This window comes from Lithobates pipiens, unplaced genomic scaffold (assembly GCF_037356315.1).
Source record: "Lithobates pipiens isolate NorthernLeopardFrog02 unplaced genomic scaffold, aLitPip1_a1.2 Scaffold_19, whole genome shotgun sequence".
Lineage (NCBI taxonomy): Eukaryota > Metazoa > Chordata > Amphibia > Anura > Ranidae > Lithobates > Lithobates pipiens.
The window spans coordinates 143,904,825-143,920,457 of NW_027507764.1; the positions used below are offsets into that span (position 1 = coordinate 143,904,825).

At 45.1% G+C, this 15,633-nt stretch overlaps 1 protein-coding gene across 1 annotated transcript in view; it reads left to right on the forward strand.

Annotated features, from left to right (window-relative positions):
- The first annotated feature begins 2,165 nt into the window (after positions 1-2,165).
- Positions 2,166-15,633, forward strand: part of CHN2 (chimerin 2) — a 465,335-nt gene continuing 451,867 nt past the window's right edge. The window contains exon 1 of the mRNA XM_077491359.1: positions 2,166-2,523. Within this exon, the coding sequence (XP_077347485.1) occupies positions 2,475-2,523 (49 nt within the window). The 5' untranslated portion in view covers positions 2,166-2,474. The remainder of the gene's footprint in view (positions 2,524-15,633) is intronic.

Here is a 15,633-nt window from a genome sequence, read left to right on the forward strand (position 1 = left end):
TTTCTCTTTTAAGTATATAGTTAAGTTTCTCAACCCATTGTTCATGGGTTGGAGATTCAGCAAATGACCATTTTGGTAAAATATCTTTACATGCTAAATATAAGGCTCTTATCCACGTAGTATGCATCTCCACTGGTAATACTTCATTGGGGATTATTCCCAATAATGCAAGTTTGGGCATTCCTGTTATCTCAGTGGAGCATAATAAGTTTAGGGCTGTAAATATTTTTCCCCATTAATGATGACATTTTGAAGAATGCCATAGTATGTGGATAAGAGAGCCATTAGATAAGGAGCAATGTGGACATATTGGTGTTATGTACTTTCCCCATACGTAGAGTTTCCGTGGGGTATAATGATCCCTAACCCTATGTATAATAAAAAGCTGAGATTACCTTTGTGAGGGCAAGAGAGATTTTCTAGGGAGTGTTTCCAGAGCTTTTTACCAGTCTTCCTCGTCTAGGTCCTCTATACTCATTGCCACTGTACAAAACTACTCTTATGTTTTTCAATATTCTCTATTATTTGTAAATTAGAATAGTTTACAACCACTTTAAATGGCCACCAGAAGAGGAATAGAGGGGAAATCTTCCAATGGGGGACACTGGCTCTGTTGACCCTGGTGACAACCAGGGATTTCTTCACTTTGGAGGGATTTCCTTTCTCTTTCTATTGTGGGATAGGAAGTGAAGGGAAATCTCCCCAATGGGACACAGATGAAAAAAAAAAGATCACAAGGGTTATAACCCTCCCTTACTCCCAACTTTCTGAAATGATAAGAACTAGGGACACTTTTTAGCACACAGTATGTGGATAAAGGATATATAGTTCTACCACAGCCCAAGTTACACGGACCACAAAGCTTCAATGCAAAGAATTGATTGGCTAAACCGGTGGTCATCAACCCTGTCCTCAGGGCCCACTAACAGGCCAGGTTTGCAAAATAACTGAAATACATCACAGGTAATATAATTTGCTGCTCAGTGATTGCAGTATTCTAGTCTTCATCTCCCCAAGGTAATACATAAAACCTGGCCTGTTTGTGGGCCCTGAGGACAGGGCTGATGACCACTGAGCTAAACCACCCAAGTGCTTTATTGATCTCTATTTTGGGCTTTTCAAAATACCAAATGCAGTAATCTAGAGGTTGGATAAAAAGTTTAATGCAGTCTAACACTTTTGGTAGTAAAATTGTACATTATGTATAGAAATGTATGCATCAAACCAAAAAGAGGGACAACCGAGGCTGTATGAGGGATCTGGCCTCAAAAGAGGGACAGCCCCTTCAAATGAAAGACAGTTGAGAGCTATGGTTGGGGGGGCGGGGGGGACTAGGATGGGACCGGGGGGGGGGGGGCTTAGGGAATGGGGGGATGGGAGGGAGCCTTGTATATAAAAGAAAATAGTTGGAGTTCGTGGGGAAGGTAAGTCCCCCATGGGGATCTCATTTCCCACCTGGTTTAAATGGAGAAATCCATGGGACTTTTTTAAAGATGTTTATACGTTAAAAAGGTATTACTGTAAATCCAAAAGCAAACATGTATTAAATTGCAGCTTTATAATTATTAGATGAGGTAGTTGTATTAGTTTTCCCTAGGCTTTCTTTCTTTTATTATCATCTGGTGATCCAGTCAGCAAGTCTGTTGTTTTCCAAAAGATCAATCTCTCTTTCAGATGTATCAGTTATAGGGAAAAGACAAACCATTTACCACTGACTGCTGTCCAAGTGGACACTCTAATACAGAAGGTGTTTTACTGGCCAGATCATTGGGTAGAAACAAAGAGGAAAAAAGCCTAAAAAGAAAAGTCCATTGCATCTAATAACTGGTAAGCTGCAAAATATTACATTTTTGGTTTGGAATTCATACTGATTTAATTCACTATGGCAGCTATGGAGGGGTCAGCCCATGTATTGTCTTAGTACAGGTCCTCTTTATTCTGTCTCAGGTGCCAATCTCTACCCTTTATAAGAGCAGGTAATGATAATAATATAATGGCACACAATATAATCATGAGAGCTGATCCCTGTCCAAATAACTCCAGATCCCACCCCAGAGCCACACACAGGGCTTGTGTAATGTTTGCACAGTTTGGATGGTATCCACAAGTTGATGAGTCCAGGACTGGCACAGATAGGAGAGGAGGGTGCTGGGTGTACAGCTCCCAGCAGGCTGCCATCTCCAGCGCAGTGTTTGTGATGAGTAGGTGGGGAGGAGGGGAGGATCCGCCGGGCCCCTCTCTCTGCTGTCCCCGCTCATCGTACAGACAGCGGAGCCGGGACATCGGGGTGACAAGGCTGCGGGTCCGGGGATACCTGGAAGGACTGAGAGCGGAATAAAGCCGAGCGTGCACGTCATCTGACAGAGCAGGAAGTGCAGACAAAGTGGAGGAGGCTGGGGACTGCACCGTGCGGCTCCGCTCTGACATGGGCTAGACCCGCTCTGTACATCGCTCTGTACATCGCCCACCCCGGCATGGCAGCGTCCAGCAACTCCAGCCTGTCCGGATCCTCCATCTCCTCCGGTAGGTGATCCCACCTTCTACCTACACATCTCTACAATGACAGGTCCACCCAGCCTGCCATCTGTCTGTTACTGAGCAAGATCGGACTCCGTGCAGGAGAGAAGTTCCTGGCATGGGCACACTCATCCCAGGAGGGGAGGTCATGGCATGGGAAGGGGGGAGGGGGGTGATACCTGCTATTATCACACTCTACCCTGGAGGGGCGGTCATGGCATGGGCACATTTTTCTCAGGGGGGAGGTGATACCTGCTATGGGCACACTCTTCCCAGGGGGGGGGGGGGGGGGATACCTGGCATGCAGGGGCACATTCTTTGGGGGGGGGGGATACCTGGCATGGGCACATTCTTTGGGGGGGGGGGGGATTCCTGGCATGGACACATTCTTCGGGAGGGAGGGAGTGCTACCTGCTACTATCACACTCTTCCCAGGAGGGGGGGATACCTGGCATGGGCACATTCTTTGGGGGGGGGATACCTGGCATGGGCACATTCTTCAAGAGGGAGGGGGTGCTACCTGCTACTATCACACTCTTCCCGGGGGGTATACCTGGCATGGGCACATTCTTTAGGGGGGGATACCTGGCATGGGCATGTTCTTGGGGGGGGGTACTACCTGCTACTATCACACTCTTCCCAGGAGGCAGGGGGGATATCTGGCATGGGCACATTCTTTTAGGGGGATACCTGGCATGGGCACATTCTTTCGGGAGGAGGGAGGGGTGGCAGTGCTACCTGCTACTCTCACACTCTTCCCAGGAGGGGGGTCATGCATGGGTACATTCTTCTTGGGGGGTACGTGGCATGGGCACACTTTTCCAAGGATGGTGATACCTGCTATTAGCACACTACTCCAAGGAGGGGGAGTCGTGGCATGGGCTCATTCTCCTGGGAGGTTGGGCGGGGGGTGGTGATACCTGTTATGGACACACTCTTTCCAGGAGGGGGGTACCTGGCATTTGCACATTCTTCCTAAGTGGTGATACCTGGTATGGTCACACACTTCCCAGGTGATTGGTGCAAATTATGGTCACAGTCTACCCTGTGGGTGATGCCAGGTATAGGCACACTCTTTCTAGGTGGTGATATCTAGCATTGACCTGCTGTTCCCAAGTGGTGATGCCCAGTATGGTTAGTCACACTCTTTCCAGGTGATGATGCCTGACATGGTCACACTCTCCCCAGGTAGTAATGCCTGGTATATTCACACTCTTCCCAGGTGGTGATGTCTGGGATGTTTACAATTTGTGGGGTATGGGGTGATGCCCGGCATAATCACACTCTTCTCAGGTAATGATGTCTGGTATGGGAAACCCAATATGGTTAGGCACACTCATCCCAGGTGGTGATGCCTAGCATAGTCACACTCTTTCCACGTGCTGATGTTTGATATGGTCACACTCTACCCAGGGTTGTGATGCCGATGGTCACACTCCACCTAGTGTGTGTCTGAGTTGATGCCAAGTATGGTCACACTCTTCCCATGTAGTGATGCCCAGGATGGTCACACTCCACCCATGGTGTGTGTGTGTGGTCCGGGGGGGGGGGGTTGATGCACAGGATGGTCACACTCCACCCACACTCTTCCCAGGTGGTGATGCTTGGGATTGTCACACTCCTGTCCACACGACATCAGCACTTGGAATTGTGTTGCTTTTCTCATCCTGTGACATGTGCAGCATCCTGAGTTGATCTCTCACTGTTTAATCAGCAGCTCTTCTCAGGTAAGTGAAGAGCCTGCCTCTCTATGTTCCCACATGTCCCACTTTGCTGCTAGTTATCTTGTAAAAATAGAAAAGGAAATAGTGAGTCAAGTTGAAATACTAATCATTCTGATGATACAATCACGTAGCAGTTTGTGTGTGGAGTGGAAATTTACAAACAATCCATGCAGAGCTGGCATTAGATGTATGCATTGTAACTTTGTTGTATATGCAAATAATTCATGGGAAATACTAAATATTATTTGCCATTAAGTTCTCCTAAAAATCACATGGATAATGTAAAATGCAGCTACCGCTGTTCTATGAAAGTGAGAAAAGATGTAATCTGTGCACCACGATATTGCTTAAATATCCACTTCTAGTCACAATTCATCTTCCACATTCTGGGGCTGTGCAGAATCCCCATCAAAAGGCCTTTGGGGTAGCCAAGTCCTAGCCAGGACCCTATCTTCATGGAGGTTGTGTGTTCTCACTATGCTTGTATGGGTTCCCTCCTGCACTCGAAGGCAGAATAATTGGCTCCTGTCTAAATTGGCCCTTGTTAAAATGATTGAAGTTGGGACCTTCGATTTTAAGTTCCTTTTTGCAGGGACTGATGTGAATGTACAGCATGCAAAGCGTTGCATAAGTTGTCGGCATTATAAAAATGCCTGCAATGAAAATAAATAAATACATTGTGTCTGTCACAATATGTTGCATTTTACTGGATATTTAGGCAATACTGAAGGGTACAGATGGCTCCTTTGTCACATCTACAGCATTTCTCCAGATTACGCTTTCAGTCTCCAGTCTCTGCAGTGGCATGTTCATACTTCCTCCAATTATTTTATTGCTTGTCGTCATCTTCACGTTTTCCAAGCATCATTTTCTTTTCTAGTGAGTTGGTTCTTCTCAGATAGGACAGCCTCAGTCTAGTCATCTGGGCTTTTAGTTGGGTTTGATTTGTAGAAAAATGTATGGTTGTTTTCCTTGCTGTCCATGTAAGTGTCACATCATTCATTTTAAGAGGTCCATTTTATCCTAATCATCTCCATCATGCAGCTGATGATCTAATTGATCTTTATGAAACTAAACTAAGCCTGTCATAATTATATGTGGGCTGCCAGGCCCATTGCTTTAGGTTTGCTTCCCATCATATAGTGGATTATTGGTGCAGACAACTGTCTTAAAATGTTTGGGGATGCATTGTCTACAATAGCCTAACCGATTTGTTAATTACAGGTACTTATATAGCGCTGTCAATTTTCACAGTTCTTTACATATTTATTATACATTCACATCCGTCCCTGCCATGAAAGAGCTTACAATCTAAGGTTCTTAACTCACATTCATACATACACATACTAGGGCCAATTAACCTACCAGTATGTCTTTGGAGTGTAGGAGGAAACCAGAGTACCCAAAAGAAACACAAGCAGGTACAAGCAAACTCCAGGGAAGCAGTGCTGTGGTTGGGATTTGCACCCTAGTGCTCCTAGGCAGAAGTGCTAACCACTTATCCACCATGCTGTCCAATTTTTTACAGTGGCGCTTTAGTAACTTGTGATTATGTGACCATTGTGTGTGACAGGTGTAAGCTTGGCATCAAACTGTAGAAACTATGTGATATACAGAGCAATTCTTACTATATGGATGAAACAATAACATATTTTCAATCATGTATAACCTGTGTTCCAGGCATGCGTCCCTAAATGCGTATTTCCTGTGATCTGTGGTGATTAAATTCAATGGTCGATACTTTGTAATAAGTTCACAGAAGTCCAAACTATGGTTAAGGGCTTGTAGGTCCAATTTTATAGGAAGCAAAAAGAAAAGTTTAACACTACGTTTGCCCACATAAGGGAATTTCAGTCTCTGACAGCAAAAATGTAAAAGAAGATACAAAGCCTCCTGATTCTCTTTCCAGTAGCACCACTGCTCTTGTCTTTGTGCTCTCAGACCTGGCTGTCTGGGTTTTCCTGGCTCACTCAGCATTAGTTATATTATTATTATTTTTAATATACAGGTTTTATATAGCACCAACAGTTTGCACAACGCTTAACAAAATCAAGGCAGACATTACAGTTACATTACAATTTTGTACAAGAGGAATCAGAGGACCCTGCTCCTTAGAGCTCACAATCTAAAAAGAAAGGGTCAATTGATACAAAAGGTAATAGCTGTGGGGGATGAGCTGATGGAGGAAGTAAAACGGTGTTAGTTAGAAGCAGGATAGGCTTCTTTAAAAAAGAAGGGTTTTCAGGGATCATCTAAAGATTGATAGATTAAAGGACAGTCGGACAGATTGGGGTAGGGAGTTCCAAAGGATGGGAGAAGCTCTGGAGAAATCCGGGAGGCGAGCATGGGAGGAAGTGACAAGGGAGCTAGAGAGCAGGAGGTCTTGGGAAGACCCAAGAGTGTGGCTTGGTTGGTATTTTGGGACTAGGTTAGTGAGTTATGGATGGCTTTGTAAATTACTGTTAGTACTTTGAATTTTTTTTGTTGGGTGAGTGGAAGCCAGTGGAGGGATTGGCAGAGAGGGGTGTAGGACACTGAATGGTTGGTAAGGTGGATGAGTCTCGCAGCGGCATTCATTATTGACTGAAGGGGGGATAGTCTATATAAAGGTAATCCAATGAGGAGGGAGTTACAGTAATCAAGGCGAGAGATAACCAGGGAGTGAATTAGAAGCTTGGTGGTGTCATTAGTTAAAAATGGGCGTATTCTGGAAATGTTGCGGAGGCTAAGGCGGCATGATTTGGACAGGGATTGTATGTGGGCCTGAAAGGACAGTTGAGAGTCTAAGGTTACCCCTAGCACCATGTGGCATGTGGGGACGAACTGATAGATGTGCCATTGACCTTGACAGAGAAGTCAGGGGAAGGGGCACGTGGGGGAGGAAATATTAAGAGCTCAGTTTTAGATTCAGTTTGAGGAAGTGGTTTGACATCCAGGTATGTCTGTTAGTAAATCAGTGATGCGGGAGGAGATTGATGGGGTTAGCTGGGGGGGAAGAGAGATAGATTTGGGTGTCATCAGCATATAAGTGGTAGTGGAAGCCATGGGAGGCTATCAGTTGATATCAGGGAGGACGTGTAGATTGAGAATAGTAGAGGTCCAAGGACAGAACCTTGGAGGACCCCAACTGTAAGAGGAGATGGAGAGGAGGAAGTGGAGTTGTAAGTGACACTGAAGGTGTGATGAGATAGATAAGATTCAAACTAACTCAGAGTGCAGCATGGAGACCAAGCATATTGAGTTTTTTGAGGAGGAGGGGGGGGTGGTCAACTGTATCAAAGGCAGCGGAAAGGTCCAAAAGAGTACAGAATAATGACCGTTGGTTTTGGCTGTTAGTAAGTCATCTGTGAGTTTTAGGAAGGCAGTTTCTGTGGAGTGCTGTGGGCAAAATCCAGACTGAAGGGGATCAAGAAGGTTATTCTCAATGAGGTGCTTGCTCAGTTTTTGGTAGGCTAAACAACGTTCAAGGAGTTTGGAGGCAAAAGGGAGTAAAGAGATGGGTCTTAGGTTGTTAAAGCGGGAGTCCGCCGGGACTCCGCGTTTTTTTTTTTTTAAAGCCAGCAGCTACAAATACTGCAGCTGCTGACTTTTAAAATAGTGACACTTACCTGTCCAGCGCGCCTGCGATGTTGGCACCCGAAGCCGATCTCTAGATCGTCTCTCGGGTGCTGCCGCCGCCATCTTGGGTATGGGAATCAGGAAATGGAGCCTTTCGGCTTCATTTCCCGGTTCCCTACTGCGCATGCGCGAGTCGCGCTGCGCAATAAGGATGGTCCCCGCTGCCTCTGGGATCTGTGTGTTTCCCAGTAGGCAGCAGGGCACTTGCAGAAAGGGGCGGGCACTTGCGGAAAGGGGCGTAATCTACGCCCCTTTCCGCAGAGAGCTATCCCGGAAGTGGGTGCAGATACCTGTACTGTACAGGTATCTGCACCCCCTCCCCCCTGAAAGGTGCCAATTGTGGCGCCGGAGGGGGGGAGGGTTCCGATGAGCGGAAGGTCCACTTTAGGGTGGACCTCCGCTTTAAGATTGGTGGGGTCTAGTGAGGCCTTTTTTGGTATGGGAGTGAATAGCGAATGTTTTAGAGGGTTGGGTAAGATGCCAGTAGAGAGTGAGAGGTTGAAGATATGAGTTAAGGAGTGTAGGACAGACTCAGATGGTGACTGTAGTATTTGAGAAGGAACAGGGTCCAGGGGGAGGTTAGGTGGGCGTTAGAAAAAAGTTTAGTGACTTTGTCTATAGTATCTGGGTTAAAAGAGGGAAGTATTGATTGTGCAGGAGGACAAGGAGTGTACAGTGAGGGATCTGTAGAACGGAGATCTTGAGACAAATTGTCTCAATCAAATTTTTGAAGTGATTAGCAATCTCCTGGGTAGTAAGTAAGTTAGTGGGTGGAGGTAATGGAGGACGAAGTAGAGTGGTAAAGGTAGAAAAGTGTTGATGGGGACTGCGTGAGAGGGTGTTAATGAGAGTGATAAAGTAGGCCTGTTTGGCAGTGTGGAGGCAGGAATGGTATTTTTGGAGGGCAGTTTTATATTGGCTAAAATCTTGCTGTGACTTAGTCTTACGCCACAGACACTGAAGAGCTAAGTTTTTTAAGACTTCTGATATTGTCTGTCTGCCAGGGTTGTAGCGGTCGGGGCCTGATTCTGCGGTAGTGAAGGGGGGGGGATATCCAGGGTTGATGACAGTTAACTGTTGTAGACAGAAGTGGCCAAGTTGGGGCAGAACAAAGATGAGATTTTGTCGTAGAGACAATCTGTAGCAGAAAAAAAGAAGAGAAGGGTTAAGATGGCGAAGGTCTCTACAGATATTAGTTTGGTAGTTGGAAGGCAAGGAGGAGGCAGACAAGGAGAGAGTGAAATTAATAAGGTGGTAATCAGAGAGAGGAAAAGGAATATTGGAGAGGTTATGCGAAGTGGATAGGTAGGAGAATATCAGGTCAAGGAAGTTGCGTGAGTGAGTGAGTAGAAGCACTTGTCCATTGTTTTAGGTCAAAAGAGGAGGTTAGGCTCAGCAGCTTAGAAGTAGTGGGAGTGTTAAGATTAACAAGGATGTTGAAGTCACCAAGAATGATTGTTGGAATTTCAGAAGAGAGAAAGTAGGGTAGCCAGGCAGGGAAGTCATCAAGGAAGTTTGATACTGATCCAGGGGCCAGTAGATCACAGCAATTCTCAATAAAACTGGAGAAAATAGACGAATACAGTGAGCTTCAAATGATGAGAGGAACAGAGAGGGGGGTGGATGAAGAACCTAAAAAGTGCTCTTAGGGGATAGGAGGATTCCAACACCACTTCCTTTCCGTTCCACTAGGCCTGGGAGAGTGAGTCCACAGGAGGCCACCATAAGAGAGAGAAGCAGGAGAAGGAAGGTCAGATTCTTGAATCCAGGTCTCAGTAATTACAAGTAGGTTCAGGGAGTTTGTGATAAATAAGTCATGAACGGTGGTGAGTTTGTTACAAACAAAGCGGACATTCTAAAGGGCACAGGAGAAGGGGAAGCTGGTTCTAGGCTGAAGAGGAATAGAAATGAGATTGTGTGGATTGCGGCTGCTATCAGAGGATGGGGGTGCTGGGTATGTTGGGCGAAGGTAAATGATGGCGGTCCAGGATTTGGGGAAATATCTCCAGAAGTTAGGAGAAGCAGAAGGGTGAGAGAGATGGTATGGGAGTGTGACTTATGTTGGGGAACACGTCCCAGTGGCTTATGTACTTTTTCTCATCATCTGAACTTGCTAGTTGCTCCAGCTCTCTAAGTCCTGCAGACCCGCTCAGCCGTCCCAACTTTCCAAGACCTGCAGGTAAGGAATCTCTCCCACATGATGTTCTGTCTACCAGGTGGAGCACCTGTGTTTCCTGTCCCCTCCTTGGCTTCAACACTCAGCTCTCCCCTGACAGGACTCCTGAGCTATGCCCTGGTCTTGCTTAGAAACAAGCATGCGCATCTGCACACTACACGCAACCCGAGGGTCTCAAGTAAGACCTGGACATGGGATTGGAGACTTCTTCCCACCCAAATCTCTTTGAAGTCTCCAAGCTCCAGACCCTGCTCTGGGATTCCTAAACCCAGAGAAAACTGAAACCCTGGTCTTCTCCGCACGGACACAATACTCTGGAGCCCCTCAAACTGTAAATTTGAGAATCCTGTGTCATTTCTATCTCCTTTTATCCAGTGGCAGGGCCTAGCACTGTCACAGGCCCAAATGCAACTACCACTTGGTATGGTGTCCATCCACAGCATATTTCTGCCTCTTATAGACTTTTACAGGCTGGAAACAGCAGTGCTGGACGCTGCCTCTATGCCTCTTGGACCCACAAAAATTCTGGGATTGGATGCACACAGGCTAAGTGCCCAGTGTGCATGTGGCTTAATGTAATAACATAATTTTACTGGTAAAGGAAAATTTTTTTTTTTTTTCTGCCTGTATTTTTTTTATACTGGCTGTCTGCACATTTCTTGAGTGGTAAAAACATTGTCATTGGGACACTTTCATTATCATACACGATCTCAAGAGAACTTTACTGAGGACAGAGTATGTTAGAGGCATTGCACATTTGTCATCAAATAAAATAGTGCATGCAACTTTTACACAGGATATGCAAACTTATTTGTGAGAGTGTATACATGTGTAAACAGCAGAAAATTTAATTTATTACTTCCTTATCTCAAGCCACCATCTAATAACAGTGTGCCCTTTACTTATTATACAGTATGTGGCCAGATTGTATGCAGATAATAACGAGTCTGCATTGTGTCTGTTCTTGATATGATTTCCAGCAGCAGCCTCTTTTGCCTCCAAATCAATTTTATTCACTGTAAAATGTATGTGCTTAACCCCTTTAGTACCAGCCAGTAATAATCCTTTATTGTCAGGCCATTTTTCCGTGCTGTAATAGTGAATTTTGAAGTGACTGACAATTACTCTTACTCAATTAGCTGTACAACATTGTACACAAATACATTTTATACTTTTTTAGAAAGATATAACCTTCTTTTATTGGTATTTAAAACTCAACTCATGGAAAAGGAAAAATGCTCCAACTGCAAGGATTCAATGCTCATTTATATTTAGTACCTACCCGATACTTTGCTCCCTTGGCAGCTGGTGCTCTCCTCCACTCCCCTATACTCCATCAGTGGACGGTCCCTCAGCATCCTCATGTCCAGTGTAGGGCTGTGGACTGTGCATTAGACTTGACATCAGATAACCCACACCTGTAAAGGATAGGAAAGGCTGTGGGGAATGGTCTTACAGCCTAGAGGGAAGCTGCTGGAACAGAGGATCGGGTAAGTTAAATTGCTTTTTGAACCCCCCCCCCCCCCCCCAGGACCTAAACAAGCATTTAACCCTTGCAATGTGGGTATAGACCTATTGCATGGAAGCATTTTTCCTTCCTCTGGAGTCTAGCTTTAAAAGAGAAAAGTATGGCCAGATGTTTAGGAGTACAATTAATTTAACTTTTCCTGTGACCAACTTTTTCAGAGTCGGTCCAGGCTCTGGAAGGATCCTAACAATAATGATGGGAACCACTCATATACCTAACCGGCAGCTGGCTCAGTCTCTAAGTGCGCTACAGAGAGCCTGAGCCAACCGCTTCTGTCCCCTCTCCAGCTTGGAGCTCCAGTAAGTGCTGGAGAGGAAAAATAAAGAGAGCAGTGACTAACAGTCACCGTTCTCTGCTCAGTGCAGACGGAGAACTGAGCGATCAGCAGTCAGTGATTGCCCATTTCTCAGTCTTAAAGTTGTCGGGAGACAGCTACAGCATCGCAGAGATGCTGGAACCATAGAGATGAGTATGTTTTTTTTTTTATTATTATTTTTACACTTCTCCTTTAATAACTGCTGCATTTTTTTTACTATTAAAAGAAAAAAAATGTTTTCCTCACTTTGTGTTAAAAAATAAATGCTGGGACTGTGCAAAAGCCCTCAAAATTACCCTTTTTGGAAAGTAGAAAGCATATTTTTGGCTGCAATCTTTTAGAAATTAAGAAACATACTGATATTTAATGCAGGGGTCTCCGGACTTTCTAAACAAAGGGCCCGTTTACAGTCCTTCAGACTTTAGGGGCACCAGCCTAGGGCTAGGGGGAATATAAAATGTCCTGGTGGGAGTGAATAATGCCCTATCTTTGGTGTCAGAGGGAGGAATTCTGCCCCATCGTTGGTGTCAATGGAAGGAATTCTGCCTCATCGTTGGTGTCAGTGGGAGAAACAGTGCCCCATTGTTGGTGTCAGTAGATGTAATAGTGTCCCAAGGCCTGTATTAAAGGCAAGCAAAGTTTGGAGACCGCTGATTTAGAGGGTTTAAACATAGAGCTTGTACAGGTCACGTACAGTGAGAGGATGGTGGTGAAGGGGTTAATGTGCAGATGTACAAGATAAGGTAGGTGTAGGATTAATATACAGGCCACGTACAGAGATAGGCTGAAGATTGGGTGTGTGTGTGTATGTGTGTGTGTGTGTGTGTGGGCAGAGCTGGTGCAAGGATTTTTGACACCCTAGGCGAAACCTAATTTTGCTGCCCCCCTGGCTCCACCCCTGACCCCACCCCCTTTCCCCTGCCCATGTATACCCCACCATTTTAATGAAGTGCCCATCAAATGCAGCCTCACCAGTGCCCATCAATGCAGCTTCAACCAGCACCCATCAATGCAGCTTCAACCAGCAACCATCAATGCAGCCTCACCAGCGCCCATCAAATGCAGCCTTACCAGGGCCCATCAAATGCAGCTCACCAGCGCCCATCAATGCAGCTTACCAGCGCCCATCAATGCAGCTTACCAGCGCCCATCAATGCAGCCTACCAGCTCCCATCAATGCAGCCTACCAGCTGCCATCAATGAATGTTTGCTTGCTTTCATTCATTCAGGAGTCGAGACACAGACACAGCCCTCCGCAGCTGCTGCACCTCTGACACTATGTGCGAATGGAGCGGGGGCTGCCTGCTGATGCTGAGACTTGGTTGCTTGCTGCAGTGAGAAAAGAGTAGTAACACCAGTGGCTGGGCGCCCTAGGCAGCAGTGCGCCCTAGGCGGCTGCCTAGTTTGCCTAGTGGTAGCACCGGCCCTGTGTGTGGGGGGGGGGGGGGGGGGGTTGTGGAAGGGTTAATGAAAACATCCCACTGTCAATGAAAATGAATGAGTGGATCAACAGCTGCTTCAAATCCATTCATTCAATTCCAATGTATGACTTTTTACAGTTCCTCTCCTCCCTCTGTTGTTAGAGGAAGGGGAGGGATCAACAATCTAAGCAGTAGCATGTGATTGGCTACAACAGCAATCACAAGGTACCAGCCCATCAGTTTGGCTTGGTACATTCTGTACTGAACCATCTAATGACAGCTCGGTACACAGAGATTATCAGGGATAAAGGCCTCCCTAGTGTGATTTCTCTGGATTTATAAATGACCCTGGGGCAATAACAGGCCTCCAATTTGCTATTTCTTAACATATGTTGACAGAAACCAGGTTTAAGTGTACAGTCGACCCCCGAAATATGCAGGGGTTACTTTGGTAGAGCACCCATGAATTGTGAAAATCCGCAAATTTTGCGTGTGGTAAAAAAATGCCTATTTTTACACTAAATACTGTACAGTCATTTAATTTATTACAAATACAGTAAAATGTATGTGTGCTCACCAATAATAAATGATATTGATTGAAGATAATGACTGCACAGCAAAGCAGAGGATTCACAGATCCTCGGGTGGTGCCTCTTCTTCAGGCACTTCAGAAGGGGTTCTATCTTCTGTCGGGTCTTCTGGTGGGGTTTCATGTTGGCTTTTCCTGATAGGTTTGAGAAACATTGTGAACATTGGAGGGTTTTATATGTCTGAATGGCACCGTCAAAGTCATTATTCTTCCTGCAGTCGTTGATCCACAATGCCAAGGCAGATTCCATCCTGATGATATTTTTATTTCTTACAGTCGTTACTTTTTTGGCAATATCACAGAAACGTATTGATACAGTACTCCTGATTCCTGCCTCGTTCTTCTTTATGTAGTGTACGGTACTTTCTTTAATGCCATAATGGCGAGCTACTGCAGCATAACTGTTTAGTTCCCAGAGCAAATCTAGTAGTTTAACATTCTCCTGGAGTGTCTTAAACTTCTTCTGGTGCTTAGGTTCATTGCCAGGTGCAGGGCATTTGGGTGGCATCTTAGTGCTTTAAGAAGAACAAAAAACACGAGAGTGCGGTAAACTGTTATGATGCTAGAGAGGAAAAATCTGCGAATGACTGAGGCCGTGAACTCTTGTGGGGGTCGACTGTATTTCAAGTCAAAACTTTTATTTTAGTTTTAGATTGGGTGATGAGAGCAGCAGCATGGCACAGAGCAGGAGGCAAAGCCAGTCTGGACGGAGGACAGGAGGTCCTCTTCTGAATGCTGGGTTGGCCCTGTAAGGGTTAACATAATGCTTTTCATGGTGAGGTCAGGCTATCCACTATCACCATAGCAACAAATGACCTTGTGTGTCTTTGCCACTCAATTTCATTGGTTGTTATGAGCTAGGTAAAATCTAGTAGCCAGTTGGATGTGTTTGGATATAGTTTGGTTGGTGACGCTGCCCTAACTAAATGACACATATTATCCATGATGCTGGAACTTTTTTTTTTTGTTCTTATACCTGATTTTGCACAGTGCTTTAATTTTATAGTACATTGTATATGTGGCATTTACCTGCCTAGTTATTAGTATTATAAAGAAATACTGTGCTATTGCAGCTTTTTAAGTGAAGAGGCATATATGGACAATTATACAGTCTGCTGTACACAATGTAACAGTTGTAACAGACTTTGTAAGATATAGTGTTGGATAGTATGGGATGCAAATTAATAAATTACAATCATCTTCTATAATGTCCTTTTACTGTTCGGACTGGCAGGCCAGTCTTCCACCAGATCTGTAATAGCCTCAGGCTGAACTGCCTTGGCTCAGACTGACAAATCATTTGCAACGATCGCCTATAGCCAAAATAAAACTAGTCCTAGAGGGTAGCGGTAACTGAGCCAAACAGCCTCAGGTTATGCTGCATACACCCAGTTTAGCTTTAACCCATGTTTGGGCTTCACTGAGTGACAAAAGGTTGTAACTATTAGTATAGACACAGTCTAACTGTGGATCTGCCATATGCTTTCTCTGTACTAATGTCATTGCCATACTTTAACGATTGCAGTATTTCAGTGAGTGAGTATCATTTAAAGTGCCACTAAACCCACATCATAAAAAAACTATCAATAAATGGTGTATTACATAAAGTTCATACTTACTCAGTGACTATGGGATTAATTTTCTGTATTCTGAAAACATTCTGATTGATCCTGCTGTTTTTTATTTCCCCCTTCTATCCATGTCCCCACTGAAGTTGGGAATTAGGCAGAGAAGTGTTGGCAGC